Raw genomic sequence first — 18282 nt, 5'->3', positions numbered from 1 at the left:
TATATCGATTTGATATATACGTGCGGCTAAACACAGAAAATAATTTTTTTTTGGTTTGGACTGGAGTGTACTTTGTGGGTTACAGCACCCTTTAACGGTCAAGCCAGCCGGCCCTTTACTTATGACACAGGCGCACGCTTGGCACTACTTTGTTGATGCACGTGCGGCTACTGCGCACACAATTCACAAACACAGAAAATAATTTTTTTTTGGTTTGGACTGGAGTGTACTTTCGGGGGTTACAGCACCCTTTAACGGTCAAGCCAGCCGGCCCTTTACTTATGACACAGGCGCATGCTTGGCACTACTTTGTTGATGCACGTGCGGCTACTGCGCACACAATTCACAAACACAGAAAATAATTTTTTTTTGGTTTGGACTGGAGTGTACTTTCGGGGGTTACAGCACCCTTTAACGGTCAAGCCAGCCGGCCCTTTACTTATGACACAGGCGCACGCTTGGCACTACTTTGTTGATGCACGTGCGGCTACTGCGCACACAATTCACAAACACAGAAAATAATATTTTTTTTGGTTTGGACTGGAGTGTACTTTGGGGGTTACAGCACCCTTTAACGGTCAAGCCAGCCGGCCCTTTACTTATGACACAGGCGCACGCTTGGCACTACTTTGTTGATGCACGTGCGGCTACTGCGCACACAATTCACAAACACAGAAAATAATTTTTTTTTGGTTTGGACTGGAGTGTACTTTCGGGGGTTACAGCACCCTTTAACGGTCAAGCCAGCCGGCCCTTTACTTATGACACAGGCGCACGCTTGGCACTACTTTGTTGATGCACGTGCGGCTACTGCGCACACAATTCACAAACACAGAAAATAATTTTTTTTTTGGTTTGGACTGGAGTGTACTTTGGGGGTTACAGCACCCTTTAACGGTCAAGCCAGCCGGCCCTTTACTTATGACACAGGCGCACGCTTGGCACTACTTTGTTGATGCACGTGCGGCTACTGCGCACACAATTCACAAACACAGAAAATAATATTTTTTTTGGTTTGGACTGGAGTGTACTTTCGGGGGTTACAGCACCCTTAACGGTCAAGCCAGCCGGCCCTTTACTTATGACACAGGCCCACGCTTGGCACTACTTTGTTGATGCACGTGCGGCTACTGCGCACACAATTCACAAACACAGAAAATATATTATTTTTTTAGCACTTGGGGGGAGCACCCCTGATGGACAGAGCACCCCCTGGACAACACTACAGCACCTCTTTAGGACTGGGACACTGCACAGGACTTTGGAGTGGACACAGCCCCTATGGAGAACTGACTGCACAACACAGTCCAGCCAGCCCCTATGGACTTTGAAGTAGTGGACACAGCCCCTATTAACAACAGCAGCACAGCACAACACAGCCAGCCCCTATGGACTTTGAAGTAGTGGACAACAGCAGCACTACACTACACTACACTACACAGCCCTAACTCCCACCCTCCCTCTTCACTGTCCACAGCCGAGTGAGAAAATGGCGCCGACGTGGGTACCTTATATAGGATCCAAAACCCGCGAGACTCGGAAGGCGGGAAGATGACGTTTTGCCTCGATTTCAGAATCCGAGTCAGGCGGGAAAAGTCGAGCCTGACTCGGATCGGACTCGGATCGGGGGGGCTCGGGGGGGTTCGGATTTCAGAAATCCGAACCCGCTCACCCCTAACACAAATACAGCAAAAACTGTATTTGTGCTGTATATTTCACTGCAGCTTATATAACAAAGATTTTAACATTGGGTTTGTGTACATCTCTAAATCAGGCTGATAGTGTCCATTTTTATAAATAAATTCAACATAGAAAGGGATGAAGTTCGATTTCAGATGGCATAGTTCAATTTTAAGCTTTTTTTTAAGATACTTTTGCTTGTATCCAAAAAATGTGACATGATAAGAACATTTTAGTGTCATATTCTGAATTAGCATATAAAATTTAACAGAAGCAGACAGTACATCCTATACAGACGTCCAAAGATTCCAGTGGAAACCTACACAAACACAGGAAGAAAATACAAAACTTCACACGTTTTAAAATGACCCATTTTTGTCCCTGTCAATGTCCCTGTTTTCTGGATGCCCAGAACAGTTCCTTTTATGTAAGGTGTATAATTTTTACTGTATAAAAAGTAGTATTAAACCACAATAAAATGACTTGTGCAGTATAGAACTAGGGATGAGCGGGTTCGGATTTCTGAAATCCGAACCCCCCCGAGCTCCCCCTGATCCGAGGCCGATCCGAGTCAGGCTCGACTTTTCCCGCCTGACTCGGATCTGAAATCGAGGCAAAACATAATCATCCCGCCTTCCGGGTCTCGCGGGTTTTGGATTCTATATAAGGTACCCGCGTCGGGGCCATTTTCTCACTCGGCTGTGGACAGTGAAGAGGGAGGGTGGGAGTTAGGGCTGGCTGGGCTGTGTAGTGTAGTGTAGTGCTGTGCTGTGCTGTGCTGCTGTTGTCCATAGGGGCTGTGTCCACTCCTCCAAAGTCCATAGGGGCTGGCTGTGTTGTGCTGTGCTGCTGTTGTCCATAGGGGCTGTGTCCACTCCTCCAAAGTCCATAGAGCTGGCTGTGTTGTGCTGTGCTGCTGTTGTCCATAGGGGCTGTGTCCACTCCTCCAAAGTCCATAGGGGCTGGCTGGACTGTGTTGTGCAGTCAGTTGTCCATGGGGGCTGTGTCCACTCCAAAGTCCTGTGCAGTGTCCCAGTCCTAAAGGGGTGTTGTAGTGTTGTCCAGGGGGTGCTCTGTCCATCAGGGGTGCTCCCCCCAAGTGCAAAAAAAATATATTTTTTTTCAGTGTTTGTGAATTGTGTGCGCAGTAGCCGCACATGCATCAACAAAGTAGTGCCAAGCGTGCGCCTGTGTCATAAGTAAAGGGCCGGCTGGCTTGACCATTAAAGGGTGCTGTAACCCCCAAAGTGCACTCCAAACCAAATAAAAAAATATTTTCTGTGTTTGTGAATTGTGTGCACTGTGGCTGCACGTGCATCAACAAAGGAGCAGCGCCAAACGTGCGCCTGTGTCCCATAAGTAAAGGGCTGGCTGGCTTGTCCGTTAAAGGGTGCTGTAACCCCCAAAGGGCACTCCAAACAAAATAAAAAAATATTTTCTGTGTTTGTGAATTGTGTGCACTGTGGCTGCACGTGCATCAACAAAGGAGCAGCGCCAAGCGTGCGCCTGTGTCCCATAAGTAAAGGGCTGGCTGGCTTGTCTGTTAAAGGGTGCTGTAACCCCCAAAGGGCACTCCAAACAAAATAAAAAAATATTTTCTGTGTTTGTGAATTGTGTGCACTGTGGCTGCACATGCATCAACAAAGGAGCAGCGCCAAGCGTGCGCCTGTGTCCCCATAAGTAAAGGGCCGGCTGGCTTGTCTGTTAAAGGGTGCTGTAACCCCCAAAGGGAACTCCAAACAAAATAAAAAAATATTTTTTGTGTTTGTGAATTGTGTGCACTGTGGCTGCACGTGCATCAACAAAGGAGCAGCGCCAAGCGTGCGCCTGTGTCCCATAAGTAAAGGGCCAGCTGGCTCATTTCTTAAAGGGTGGTGTAACCCACAAAGTGCACTAGTCTCCAACAAAAATAAAAAATTATTTTCTGTGTTTGTGTGCGCCTTAGCCGCACGTATATATCAATATAACATAAATGGAGGACGAAACTTTCTCCGATAAAAATAAAATAGGGAAAGATCAAGAACCACTTCCTCCTAGTGCTGTTGCTGCTGCTGGGAGTTGTTCATCATCCCAGAGAGGAAGTAGGAACACCACTACTTTTACTAAACAATTGACCCTCCAACAGTCCTTAGCGAGGAGGATGAAGTACGACAGCAGTCATCCTGAAGCAAAACGTATAACTGAGGCCTTGACTGCTATGTTGGTGTTAGATGTGCGTCCGGTATCCGCCATTAGTGCAGTGGGATTTAGACAATTGATGGAGGTAGTGTGTCCCCGGTTCCAAATCCCGTCTAGATTCCACCTGCATCCTCAAAGCAGCAGCGACAAGCGTGCGTCTGTCTGTTAAAGGGTGGTGTAACCCTCAAAGTGCGCTCCACAAACAATAAAAAAATTCTTCTTTTTTTTTCTGTCTTTGTGAATTGTGTGGGCTGTAGCCGCACCTGCATCCTCAAAGCAGCAGCGACAAGCGTGCGTCTGTCTGTTAAAGGATTACATTGGTGACAGCATCCAAGTAGGCATGTCAGACAGTCCGTACATGTACTGGCAGGAAAAAGAGGCAATTTGGAGGCCCCTGTACAAACTGGCTCTATTTTACCTGAGTTGCCCCCCCTCCAGTGTGTACTCCGAAAGAGTGTTTAGTGCAGCCGGGAACCTTGTCAGCGAAAAGCGTAGGAGGTTGCTTCCACAAAATGTGGAGAAGATGATGTTCATAAAATGAATTATCAACTCTTCCAGGGAGACCAGCCTCCAGAACGTACAGAGGGACCTGTGGTGGTGGATTCCAGCGGGGACGAATTAATACTCTGTGAGGATGAGGATGTACACAACACTGAAGAGGGTGAGGAATCGGTGAATGAGGAGGATGAGGACGACATCTTGCCTCCGTAGAGCCAGTTTGTGCAGGAACAGATTAATTGCCAGCTTGTTTTGTGGGGGCCCAAACAAACCAATCATTTCAGCCACAGTCGTGTGGCAGACCCTGGCGCTGAAATGATTGGTTTGTTAAAGTGTGCATGTCCTGTTTATACGACATAAGGGTGGGTGGGAGGGCCCAAGGACAATTCCATCTTGCACCTCTTTTTTTGCATTATGTACTGTTTGCGGCCTAGTTTTTCAAACTGCCATCCTGTCTGCCACTGCAGTGTCACTCCTAGATGGGCCATGTGTTTGTGCTGCCCACTCGTGTCGCTTAGCATAGTCATCCAGCTATCTCGGTGCAACCTTTTGGACATAAAAACACTATTGTGAGGTGTGAGGTGTTCAGAATAGACTGGAAATGAGTAGAAATTAAGGTTATTGAGGTTAATAATAGCATAGGAGCAGAAAAACCCACAAATTCTGTGATTTTAGCTGTTTTTATGCTTTTTTTCAAAAAAATACAGATCCAAAACACAAAACCCAGAACCCAAAACACGGAAGGGTGGTTTTGGCAAAACCAATCCAGATCCAAAACACGAAGAAAGATCCAGATCCAAAACACGAAAAGTGGCCGGTGCATACCCCTATATAGAACCAATACACCTAGATTGCAGTGCACATGGTATGTTTATGATCCCCTGTCCATTACCTTAGTAAAGCCTAGAAACAGAGCCGGCCCTAGGCTTAGGCAAACTAAGCATAGGGCATTTGGAATTCCTAGGGCATCCAAGCCCGCCTAAGGCCAGTGGTTGGCTGAGATTTGGGGCAAGCACTAAGGCACCTGCTGCCAACTGGGGCAGCTGCTACTGCTGCTGCACAGCGTCCACTGTTTGCTGCTGCAGGGCCCGATCGGAGCTGTCAGCTGAGCTCCAATCGAGCCCTGGAGCAGCAAACAGTGAGTGGGCAGGCAGCGGCTGCAGCAGGCAGCTCACATCCAGCAATAGCAGTCTGTTGCTGCAGGAGCAAGCAGGTCCAGGTAGGCTGGAGCAGAGTAGCAGACTCTGTGCAGTGAGCACTGGGCAACAACAAAAGGGCCGCTGGTCTCTGAAGGAGAGCTGCTACGCATGCCCAGCTGCATCAGTTCCTCCTTCCATGGACCCGCAGCAAGCAGCAGTATAATGAGTCTGACTGACTCATTTTACGCCATTCACCTCTGCACCGTGAGACGTGAGAGGAGGATGTCTGGATAGTTGTAAATTTTGTGCATTTACACATGTTTATTTAACAATAAAAAATAAGCCATAAACCAATGTGTTATTTTTGGTGTACGGTGGGAACACCATTGAAAAAAACAATGCCAAATCCTGTAATAGATGCTGGCAGTGGAAGGCTTTCTTGCTCTGAGCATTGTCTGAATCACAGAAGTAGAAAAACCTTTTGCCTTTAAGATGGAAAACTCAAGAGCCATGCCATCAAAGCCAGATGAGGTAGGTCCGGATGTAGGTAGGGACCCTGCACGAATAAATCCAGCCGTAGAGGAAGTGGATTGTCTATAGACATGTCAGATTGGTGAACCAATGTCGCCTGGGCCAAGCCGGAGCTATTAGTATCACCCTGCCACCTACTTGCTTGAATTTTCTGAGGACCCTTGGTAGGAGGGAGATTGGAGGAAACAGGTATGCCAACCTGAAGTCCCAACTCACTGCCAGAGCATCCACAAAGGCGGCTGAGGGGTCCCTTGTGCTGGACCGGTGACGCCATGTGGTCTACGTCCAGCAGTCCCCTCTTGTCCACCAGGAGCTGGAAGATGTCCGGATGAAGAGCGCGGTGTGTATGTCCTGAAGACTTAGGAAGTCTGCTTCCCAGTTGAGGACTCCTGGGATGAATATAGCTGAGATTGCCGGAAGATGGCATTCTGCCCAAACCAGAATGGTCACCACTTCCCTCATGGCTGCCGGACTTTGTGTGCCTCCCTGATGGTTGATGTAGGCAACTGTGGTCATGTTGTCGAACTGAATCTGGACAGGCCTGCCTGAAAGAGGTTCTGTGCCAGAACGAGCGCCTTGTGCACTGCACGAAGCTCCTAAATGTTTATGGGCAGGTGACTTTCCTGAGCTGTCCATCTTCCCTGAAAGGTGTGATGACCTGTCACTGCACCCCATCCTCGAAGACTTGCATCCATGGTGAGGAGAATCCAATTTGGGATCCATAATGGGCAACCCTTGTTCAGATGAGCTGTCTGCAGCCACCATGAGAGGGAGAGCCAAACCTCTGGCGAGATGAGGATCGTTTGAGACCTTATCAGATGATACTGACCATCCCACTGAGACAGAATCCATCGCTGCAGGGCCTGGAATGGAACTGGGCATATGCCTCCATGTCGAAGGTGGAAACCATGGACCCCAGGACCTGCATTGCTGAATGAACAGCTACTCTTCAATTGCGGAGCAATTTGCGCATCCGCAATTGTAAAGCAGAAATCTTGTCCCCCGGTAGAAAGATCCTTTGTGCCAGGGAATCCAGTAGCTCCCCCAGATGTACCATCTGTTGTGTTGGAGAAAGAGAAGACTTTTTCCAATTGACTATCCAGCCGTACTCCTGTAGAAAGACAATGGTCAGCTGGAGATGTTGTTGCAAAATCTCCGGAGACTGCGCCAGTATCAGGAGGTCGTCCAAGTATGGCAGTATCCTGACTCCTTGTCGCTTGAGATGAGCCGTCATGACTGCCATAATCTTGGTAAACACCTGGACAGACCAAAGGTCGAAGCCTGAAACTGGTAATATTGCTGATGAATAGCAAAATTCAGAATCCTTTGGCGAGATAGAACAATAGGCACATGCAGATACGCATCTTGTATGTCCAGGGAAACCATAAAATCCCCAGGCTCCATTGCCAGCATAATTGATTGTAGCGTTTCCATATGAAACTTGGGCACATGGATAAACCTGTTGAGAGATTTCAGATTCAGAATATGGCGATGAGACCCATTTGGCTTCTGAATCAAGAATAAATTTGAATAACCACCCCCTTCTTGTTGGGCCAAAGCAACAGGGATTATTAACCCTGAACTCAACAGGGCATGAATAGCCTTTTGGAGGGCCAGGGCCTTGACCAGGTCTGATGGAGGATCTGTACAAAAAAACTTCTGAGGGGGATGCTTCAGAAACGTGAGTGCGTATTCTTGAGGGACCACTGCTCGAACCAAAGCATCCGTTGTTTGTTTGATGCCAGGCATAAGAAAACTGGAGAAGTTAGCCTCCTTCCCGGAGAGCCCCCAGGGGGAGGCACGCCCCATCAGGCAGAAGGCTTATCATCTGGCTTGGAAGCTGGACATCTGATAGATCATGCTTTCTTGGATTGCACTTTGGCCTTCCTGCGGGAATTATCTTGTCTGGAAAAAGACTGTCCCCTCCATGCGGGCGAAAGGTCCGAAACGAAGACTGCCTATATTTAGATGTAGTCGCAGATGGTAATCTGGCATATTTTGATACTGTCAAAGTAGCCACTATGTTATCCAATTCTGGGCCAAACCGTATTTTTCCATCAAAAGGCAAAGATTTGAGAGCTCTCTTGGATCCTGAATCTGCCCCCCAGGACCTTAACCAAAGGGTCAAGCAAACAACAACTGAAGTTGCCGAGACTCTAGAAACCAGAAGTCCTGCGTCAATAACCGCATCTCCCACATAAGCAGCCGCTTCTTGCATTTGGGAGAGATAGGACAGTTGTTCTCTGGTAGCCATACTATCTTCCAGAGCTGTCATCCATTCCTCCATAGCCTTGGCTACCCAGGCTACAGCCATAGCTGGCCAGGTAATAGCTCCAGAGAATGAAAAAGCTGATTTCAAACATATTCCAAGTTTTCTATCTATAACATCCTTGAGTGAGGATTCGGATGAAATAGGTAACATAGAGCTCCTGATCAACCGTGTCACATGAGCATCTACAGTCGGAGGGACTTCCCACTTAATACATTCACCTGGTGAAAATGGGTACAGAGATGTTAACTTCCTTGTTGCATGGAAACGTCTATCTGGAGTGCTCCATGCTTCAGCCATGAGGTCCGTCAGCTGCTCAGAGGAAAGTAATCCTTAACCACTTTCTGACGCCTAAAGACTGGAGTCTAAGATTTAGACGGGACCTCCTCTTCCTCTATACTAAGGACGGAACTAACGGCTCTTACCCTGCTGAGCACCAAACAAAAAACTGAATGCTTGTGGCTAGTGGCAGGGTATATTGGAGGAGTATTTAATGACGTAGGAAATTACATCACCCGCACAGGTATTTGTATCTCCTACAGATCAAGAAAATTGCATATATAATGATTATCCCCTTATATATCCGATCATTTCAACTATTCAGATAAAATCAAGTATAGGGCAGGGGATGCAACCTTTCAACAAGGAATGTATTATATCAAAAATAAAAGGTGCCCCGAACAACAACAATTCTTTTCCTTTTATTTTTGATATATATGGAGGAGGACCAGGGCATTCTGGGAGCTAAAGCTTTCACTGTTTGGTGTCTGGATCACTCCAACCACAAACCCCAAGGTAGTTCCTTTGGACCCTATGGAACCTGAAGAAGAAAGTTCTTTTGTGACTTTCAATAGAAAGCTTGGGGTTATATTTAAAGACAGCTGCTTCTTCATGGGTTGGAGCTGAAAATTTAAAGCAGCACTTACATTCCATGTAAATGTGAATGCTACTTAACATTTTCAGTTCCAATCCGCCGATAAGCGTTGGCTTACATTTATTATCTTAAGCGAATGGATTGCATGGTCATTGGAGAAATTCTGTTATTTGTTAACATGTGGTCTAGTATCGCCATTCAATGAAATGACTTACAATCATAGTCAGGGCCGGATATGGCTGATTTGCAGTACCAGCCTGTCACTGATCATTGTATATAATATAGTAGAATATATATGCTAAACAATGGCATACACAAACATGGATAGTTGTGGAAGTAGCATCCCAAATATTGGAGGCACTCACTATTGCATAATATTTCCCCTTAAAATGAATAAGACAACACATTGCTCCACTACAGTACCTGTTTGGCGATCCATTGTAAATTCACCATAAGCCACTGAATAACCTGAATTAGAGGAAAAAGGATAAAATTGTTACAAATATTTGAGCTGAACATCTAGACACACATTCTCCAGACATTGTAGAGATTTCAGGTCAAAGACTCATACACAGAGGTATTTTTAAAGGCCATCATTCTACTACATTCTGAGGGCTGACCCAATATTCATTAAAATGCAGCCTGTGGACTCTCTAAGAACCAATCACTGGCACAATATGTGAATTAGACTCCATTGTGAGGAATATTGGTTCATCCAATAAAATGACTAAACTGACAGTATTACCACCATGGTTAAAATAGCACAAATACAGGTTGAGTCTCCCATATCCAAAATGCTTAGGACCAGGGGAATTTAGGATATCGGAATATTCCGTATTTTGGAATATTTGCATAAAATAATGAAATATCTTTGGAATGGGACCCAAATCTAAACACAGAATGCATTTATGTTTTATATACACCTTATACACACAGCCTGAAGGTTATTTTATACAATATTTTTAATAATTTCTGCTTTAAACAAAGTTTGAATACATTGAGCGATCAGAAAACAAAGTTTTCACTTTCTCAGTCATGCTAAAAATATTCTGTATTTCTGAATATTTGGATATGGGAGACTCAACCTGTATAGTATAAACCCCATCGCACTCAGGCATTGTCTAATGTCAACATTCCATAGAAACTTTGAATAAGATTCCTGTTTTACAAAGCATGTTATGATTGTTCTGTTTTGCAACAAGTAACTGAATGCATAACAGTTTACATTTTCGCAAATACAAGACTACTAGTATCACATTCATTTAATATTGGATAAAAAAAAAAGAAAGAACAAAAAAAAAACCAATCCAAATCCGAAAGGTGTTTCTGGACATAAAAAAATATCATATGCTCATTAGGTACTCATTGAGATTTACTGATAATGTATTAAGCTCCCCAAATTACTGCACCAATGATGTAGAACTACACACTATTGTACCTCCTGGTTTCTGGTTTCCCAGCTTAGCTACAAACTTTGAATCTTCCCAGACAATTTTATTAACTGGGTACAAAAACCATGGTCACTCAGTCCAATGCTTTGGTGAGTATACTGATTCTCTGATTAGTTTAGTCTTAATTCCATCTCTCACCCTAAATAATGGCTCTTACGTTAGGCTTCTTTCCAGGCATAGCTCTTGAGTCATTGGGGAGGTAAACTAGATTAAGGGCCTGATTCAGAGTCATATGCCGTCGCTATGAAAATGTTTTTGCAGTTGAAGGATATTCGGAATGCGCACGCATCAAGGTATATTACCCGTGGTCACTCGTAGCGCTATTTACTCGCAGTGTGATTGACAGTCAGGGAGCTTTTGGGGGGAGGTAAATGGGTAGTGGTGGCAAAATATGCAGGTGTATCACAACCATTTTCAGGGAGGGGGTGTGTATCATACCCTGTGTCTGAGATCTCATACACAAGAATATGGTTTCAGTGTCTGAATTCCCAAATTCATTCTGTAGGACCATAGACTCACTCAGGACTGCGATCAATGCTGAGTCGGTTTTATTTTTTTAAACTGAGTTTTTAAAAAAAAAAATATTTTCCAATTGAACAATAAAATATAATAAAACAAACAAAAACAATAATTATTACACATCAAACTCGTAAAACATATCCACCACGAATACAGAACACCTAATATACATAACATTTGAAAATTGCGTAACAGAGAAAAAGAAAAACAAAATTTACAGCATATATAAACATATTATATAAGTACATGGAAAAAAAAAAGAGAATAATAGACTCAGTGCAGAATAGTATCAACATCTAGTACAGAATATACAATATATTTTACGATAGAGCATTAACACTTAAATGTTAGGGCACATTGGACCCGCTCGCTAGATGCATACTTTCGCACGATGTGTATGCAAACTGCGTAGGAAGTGCTATTGCACAGCAATGCATTAGCATGCCCAGTATTTCTTAGAGAGCGATCACATAGTGTATGCAGACACCCACCAGTCTGTTTTAAGACCCCCACTTGTGCACGTCATGTCCAGGAAGTGTATGCAACCATCAGTACATCGGATGCTATCGCAGCGCTTCAGGTTGACCATACCCTGCCGCAAGCACTGCGATCACTTCAGTGTAAAAACAAGCCAGGTGATGTGTACTATGATGCTGTCTTTTTATTATGCGCACATCTAAAACGCAGTTGAGATGCTCAGGCACACCTGCGTTTGCACCTCCACTCCTCTGTTTTTAATGGCCAGTCCCTGTTACCACCTACAAATGGCTTCCCCTGTCACTCACTCTGCTGGGCTGTCTATGCGCAGCGAGCGAATGCATTGTGAATTTTCACTAAGATATGCGCATGCACACTGCGATGCAAAGGCATGCGCACATTGCATACACACTGCATACAATCGGCAGCAGCGAGAGTATGCATCTTAGCGAACGGGTCTGAAGCAGGCCCATAATGTAGATACCTCCATTCCCAATACGCATTAGATCCAACCATAGTCTTTCTCCCAAACAATAAACATAAAATATGTTGATCCGGCGCCAATTTAGCATACGAAGATTGTAAACATCTCTGCCAAATTCGGTCAATCTTGGATTCAGTTTTACGAGTAGTATATAAATGATGCTGCGTCTTTGTAGGCAGACGCTGCAACATTTGACGCAGATGCTTCGATTTGCAAAGCCACAAGTGGGCGTCTCAATATAACTCCCGGCGGCTGCAACATTTGCATATTTACAAATAGCAGCTGAGATGGCACTGGCATACAACTCTGAATCGGGCCCTAAAACAAGAAACTCCAGCCATTCTTAATTGTTTACAAATTTCAGGTCTCACATTGTTTTGCAATGGGGCAGTTTCACCAAGAGATTCTGCCTATACGGCTCTCTTCAAATCCCTGCAATACACTCCTGGTTCACGTGAATGGCGATAGGGATCACATAAGGCAGAATAGGAATCAGATATTTTAGAGAATTCAGCCTCAGAAGTTGACAGATATTTGCGACGCGATATCCGAGATTACCATGAAGCTTAGCTAAGGTCCATTTTGTCCAAATTCAATTAACCTACTTGTACTACTGTACCTATACTTTTGGGCTCTTGTAGGAGGAAACTTACAGGCATACACAGGAAGAAAATATAAACTCCACACAGACTGTGCATTGGTCGAAAACCCATGGCAACAGTACTGTGAGACAGCAATTCTAATCTTTATGCCATTGAGTTGCTTTTAAATGCCCATGTAAAAGCAAAGATTTTGACAGCTGACCTTATGAAATGAACTATAATGAATGTGTGTTAGACAAGTTAGACTCTTTTTGTAAACACAATATAAATAATAATGTTCTTTGAGGACCTGGAGCTCTAAAATGTATAAGAGGAAATTATTTAAAGTTTTAAACACCTCAGTATATGACAAATAGCTACTATCTATTGCATTATTGTCATGTGGCGATTACATTCAGATAACATCTAACCAGCTGAATAAATGTCACAATATCCATCTTTCTACATAGAGAACTGCTTGCACAAGCAGCATTTATTTCCACATAACACCTAGCAGTGGGAGTTCAACCTCTGCAGACTGCTATTAGCTATAAATGAATGGTTCAGTGTTGCTGAAAGCCGAACACACCCAAACTTTGGGGTTCCTTTGATGTTCCAAGTAGAACAGAGGCCCTCATTCAGAGGCGGTCGCAAGAAGTGATCGCTCTTTCTGAATGAGGGCGGCCGCTTGTTTGTTTAAGTGCTGTCTCCTGGTCACTAGCTAAGCTGTGAGTTACCACCCACAGCTTAGCGACCGACCAGGGTGATGGTCGCGATGGTCAAGACCATCGCGACCGTCAGGGCTTGCAACGAGACCCTAAGGTTGGGTCTCGGCAACCGCAAGCCCCAGGGAACTTCCTGCTCTGATCAAGCAGGAAGCTCCCTACTGACATCACTGCTGATGTCAGTGTGGCCGCCCACAAAACGGCAGGCGTTCGCTTGGGAACGCCTCCGTTTGTGTAGCCACGCCCCCGCCACGCCTACAAAACGGGGCGAGCTTTCGATCACCATCGACAGCTTCCCCTTTTGTAGTGAGCTCTGGAGCAAGAGAGTTTCTCTCTCGCTCCGAGGCTTGCGCACGTGCAGTGCGGCTGCTGCGCATGCGCAGGGCCTCAACATCGACCTGGTTGCAAGCGCTCAGCGCTTACGACCGGTTCTGAATGAGACCCAGAATCCTGACCCAGGTCTTCTTGCCAAGTGCGGAACTCTGATCTAAAATCCAGATCTTGCGTATTTTGGATTGCATGTACGTAAGTCCCTCCCTTGTGATTTCAGGTCCCATTTCACACAGAGTCATACTTGCCGACATTCAGCTCCCTCCTTCCGGGAGGAAGCTGAATGTCTGCTTACAGCGGGGGGAGTGGCCGGGCAATGATGAAGTATTGGGGGCATGGCCGTGGGCATGACCGCGCAATCGAGTCACAATGCCGCAAATAACAGCAGGGGGCGGGGTCACGATGACACTATTCAGCCTGAGTCGCGTCACCGCCACCTCCCCTCCCCCGATGCGGGGGTTTCTATCTCTACCTTGGGAGAAGGGGGGGGGGGTTGGGAGGCTTGCAAAGGCTCTTGTGTATGTTTGCTAGAAGTGAACTTAAGGAGAGCTGCACAGTTGTTTTTCATAGATGTTGTATATTCTTTTAAACTGCCATGTTTGTGCCACTGCTCTCTCGTTAAGTTTAGCCAGCCAGCTCGCTGCGGCCTTTAGCCAATATTTGTGCAAACAATATTGTGAGCTGTGAGGTGGTCAAATCTGACTAGAAATTAATGCTATTGATGGTAATAATACTACAGAAACAAAAACTGGCAAGTTACATGATTTTAGCGTTTAACAATTTTTAAAGCAGAATCCAGATACAGAACCAAAAGCAAAACTGAACTAAAATGCGGCAATGATTCAGAACCAAAACAAAAACACGGCGGTGATTTAAAGCAAAAACACATGGTCTGCACACATCTCTACTATTAGCAAACTTACTTACCCTAAACTTGCGGGAGGCTCACAAATTTTTGGGTAGTCCCTGGAAGAGTGTACCAATCTCCTAGTGAAGTGGGCAGGATGGGGAGATAATTGCCGGGAATCAGGGCATCGTATTGAGGGGCCGGAGCTAAATGATGGGAAACTGCATAATTTAGTCTTCACAGTCTCGTGATTCGCGGCTGCTTGCTATGATGGGGGTAGGGCTTAATGACATAGGAGCCCGGCCCTACCCCCCGAAGCGGCCAGCTACATCTCCCGGAGAGTAGAATTAAGAAGTTGGCATGTATGACTATTAGCTGTTTTATTTCTTCATGGGGATTCTTGTTGCTCAGTGAAGGGCAACAGGTGGCTCTGGGCTGCATGCCGCCCTACAAGCGTTCACATGCAGCCACAACGCCTTCCTGCAGGGCCGCCATCAGGGGAAGACTGCCAGGACTAGAGTCCCGGGCCCGGACAGAAATGGGACACGGCCGGCAGCAGAGTGGATAAGTACCAGGGGCATTTTGAAAGCGTGCCGGCTGCGAGCCAATCGTAGCTCACAAACCGGCAGCCAATCAGGAGCGGCCAGAGCGGCGGTTCCTGATTGGCTGCCGGTCCGAGTACTCGATTAACACACAGCCGGCACCAAACACAAACAAAATGCTGCTGCCTCCCGGCCCCCGGGCCTAGGAATGGGACATCGCAAGAAAACATTGGAAGAACTGATCATTTTAACATTGGATACAAAACATTGTTTAGTCCTAAAGATTGGTTATGGATCATCACTGTTATCTGATGTTAACCAATGTTTCTATTGTTTTTTTTAAAGTAAACTACCTACTTAAACATATAATACACTACAACTTCTGAAATCATACTTCTGTTTATTTGATGGAGGCTTACAGTATAAACAGTGGTTCAAAAAAACAGCGGCTCTCAGAGGATTTAAGAAATGCAAAACTCCTTTATAAGATCTGTAAAGACCTGGTACTTCTTATTATTACCAATTATTTATATAGCGCACACATATTCCGCAGCACTTTACAGAGAATAGTTGGCCATTCACATCAGTCCCTGCCCCAGTGGAGTTTACAGTCTATGTTCCCTATCACATGCGCACACACACATACACACTAGGGTTCATTTTTGTTGGGAGCCGATTAACCTACCAGTATATTTTTGGAGTGTGGGAGGAAACCAGAGTACCCGGAGGAAACCCATGTAAGCACATGGAGAATATACAAACTGCACACAGTTAGGTCTGTGGTGGGAATCAAACCCACGACCTCAGTGCTGTGAGGCAGTAATGCAGCATACTACAAGCAGTCCCCCTGAAATATTGGCATTAAATGGGTATATGTGCTGCCGGGATGCAGGCATCTAGCATGACTGCTGTGTCAGCGGTTGCCAGGAGACAGCATGGTTGCCACAGCTGGTGTTGCTGGGAGATTGTGTGACGTAGTTTTTGAGCGCCTCGTGGTCCAAGCAGTCACTCAATGGGTTGGTAACTTCTCTATTTAAAGCGGGGTAAGTAGCATCTATTTGTGGCTGCAGTTTTTTATTTTGCTACATTGTCCTGAGGACCAGGGGCATATTTAGAGAGGAGGGGGCCAATGTTCACTCACCATCCGGGGCCCCCTCCTCTCTCTCCATGGGGTGCGGCGCACTTAGAGGTTCGGTAGACTCCAAGCACTAGTCTGTGCCCGGAATCTAATGCGCATACGCAGGACATCGGGAAAGTGGCGTGGCATCCATTTCCCCGGCGATTTCCCTACTGCGCATGCACAGAACGCAGGGAAAATGGCTGCGGTGGCCATTTTCCAGGCATTCTGTGTAGCGCCTCTCCAGCCGGCATGGGACTTTGGAGAGGTAAGTAACACCCTGCATCCATTATAGATATGCCCCTGCTGAGGACATTCCTTATATATACCAAAACATCGACTTACACTAATGTCTGTATGTATTAATGGTGGTTTAGATACACTTATTTATAGGAGTGCTGTACCTTTGTGCCTGTGTATGTATATAACTAATTATTATATGTATATATATATATATATATATATATATATATACACACACACACACAGTCAGGTGCATAAATATTGGGACATTGACAGAATTTTCATATTTTGGCCTCTATTCACCACCACAATGGCTTTGAACTGAAACAAACAAGATGTGCTTTAACTGCAGACTTTCAGATTTAATTTGAAGGTAATTACATCCAAATAAGGTGAACGGTGTAGGAATTACAACGGTTTCTATATGTGCCTCCCACTTTTTAAGGGGCCAAAAGTAATGGGACAAACTAAACAATCCTAAATCTAACTTTCACTTTTTAATACTTTGTTACAAATCCTTTGCAGGCAATTACAGCCTGAAGTCTGGAACGCATAGACATCACCAGACGCTGGGTTTCATCCCTGGTGATGCTCTGCCAGGCCTCTACTGCAAATGTCTTCAGTTCCTGCTTGTTCTTGGGGCATTTTCCCTTCAGTTTTGTCTTCATCAAGTGAAATGCATGCTCAATCGGATTCAGGTCAGGGGATTGACTTGGCCATTGCATAACATTCCACTTTTTAGCCTTAAAAAACTCTTTGGTTGCTTTTGCAGTATGCTTTGGGTCATTGTCCATCTGCACTGTGAAGCACTGTCCAAAGAGTTCTGAAGCATTTGACTGAATATGAGCATATAATATTGCCCGAAACACTTCAGAATTCATTCTGCTGCTTTTGTCAGCAGTCACATCATCAATAAATACAAGGGAACCAGTTCCATTGGCAGCCATACATGCCCACGCCATGACACTGCCACCACCATGCTTCACTGATGAGGTGGTATGTTTTGGATCATGAGCAGTCCTTTCCTTCTCCATACTCTTCTCTTGCCATCACTCTGGTACAAGTTGATGTTTGTCTCATCTGTCCATAGGATGTTGTTCCAGAACTGTAATGGCTTTTTTAGATGTTGTTTGGCAAACTCTAATCTGGTCTTCCTGTTTTTGTGGCTCACCAATGGTTTACATCTTGTGGTGAACCCTCTATATTCACTCTTGTGAAGTCTTCTCTTACTTTGACACATATACACCTACCTCCTGGAGAGTGTTCTTGATTTGGCCAACTGTTATGAAGGGGTTTTTTTTCACCAGGGAAATTATTCTTCTGTCGTCCACCACAGTTGTTTTCCAGGGTCTTCCGGGTCTTTTGGTGTTGCTGAGCTCTCCGGTGCATTCTTTCTTTTTAAGAATGTTCCAAACAGTTGATTTGGCCACACCTAATGTTTTTGCTATCTCTCGATGGGTTTGTTTTGATTTTTCAGCCTAATGATGGCTTGCTTCACTGATAGTGACAGCTCTTTGGATCTCATATTGAGAGTCGACAGCAACTGATTCCAAATGCAAATGTCACACCTAGAATCAACTCCAGACCTTTTACCTGCTTAATTGACAATGAAATAACGAGGGAATAGCCCACACCTGTCCATGAAATAGCTTTTGAGTTGATAGTCCCATTACTTTTGGCCCCTTAAAAAGTGGGAGGCACATATAGAAACCGTTGTAATTCCTACACCGTTCACCTGATTTGGATGTAATTACCCTCAAATTAAATCTGAAAGTCTGCAGTTAAAGCACATCTTGT

General features: G+C 45.1%; 1 protein-coding gene across 1 annotated transcript in view; it reads right to left on the bottom strand.

Annotated features, from left to right (window-relative positions):
• The window catches only part of ITGA2B (integrin subunit alpha 2b), a 122690-nt gene that overhangs the window by 65245 nt on the left and 39163 nt on the right, over positions 1-18282 (bottom strand). Inside the window, exon 9 of the mRNA XM_088470729.1 lies at positions 9593-9637. Coding sequence (XP_088326855.1) covers positions 9593-9637 — 45 coding nt within the window. The remainder of the gene's footprint in view (positions 1-9592; positions 9638-18282) is intronic.

Source organism: Taudactylus pleione, unplaced genomic scaffold (assembly GCF_031769625.1).
Source record: "Taudactylus pleione unplaced genomic scaffold, aTauple2 ptg000102l, whole genome shotgun sequence".
NCBI classification, from domain to species: domain Eukaryota; kingdom Metazoa; phylum Chordata; class Amphibia; order Anura; family Myobatrachidae; genus Taudactylus; species Taudactylus pleione.
The sequence above is the reverse complement of the archived record's forward strand: the minus strand, read 5'-3'. Positions and strand labels throughout refer to the sequence as shown.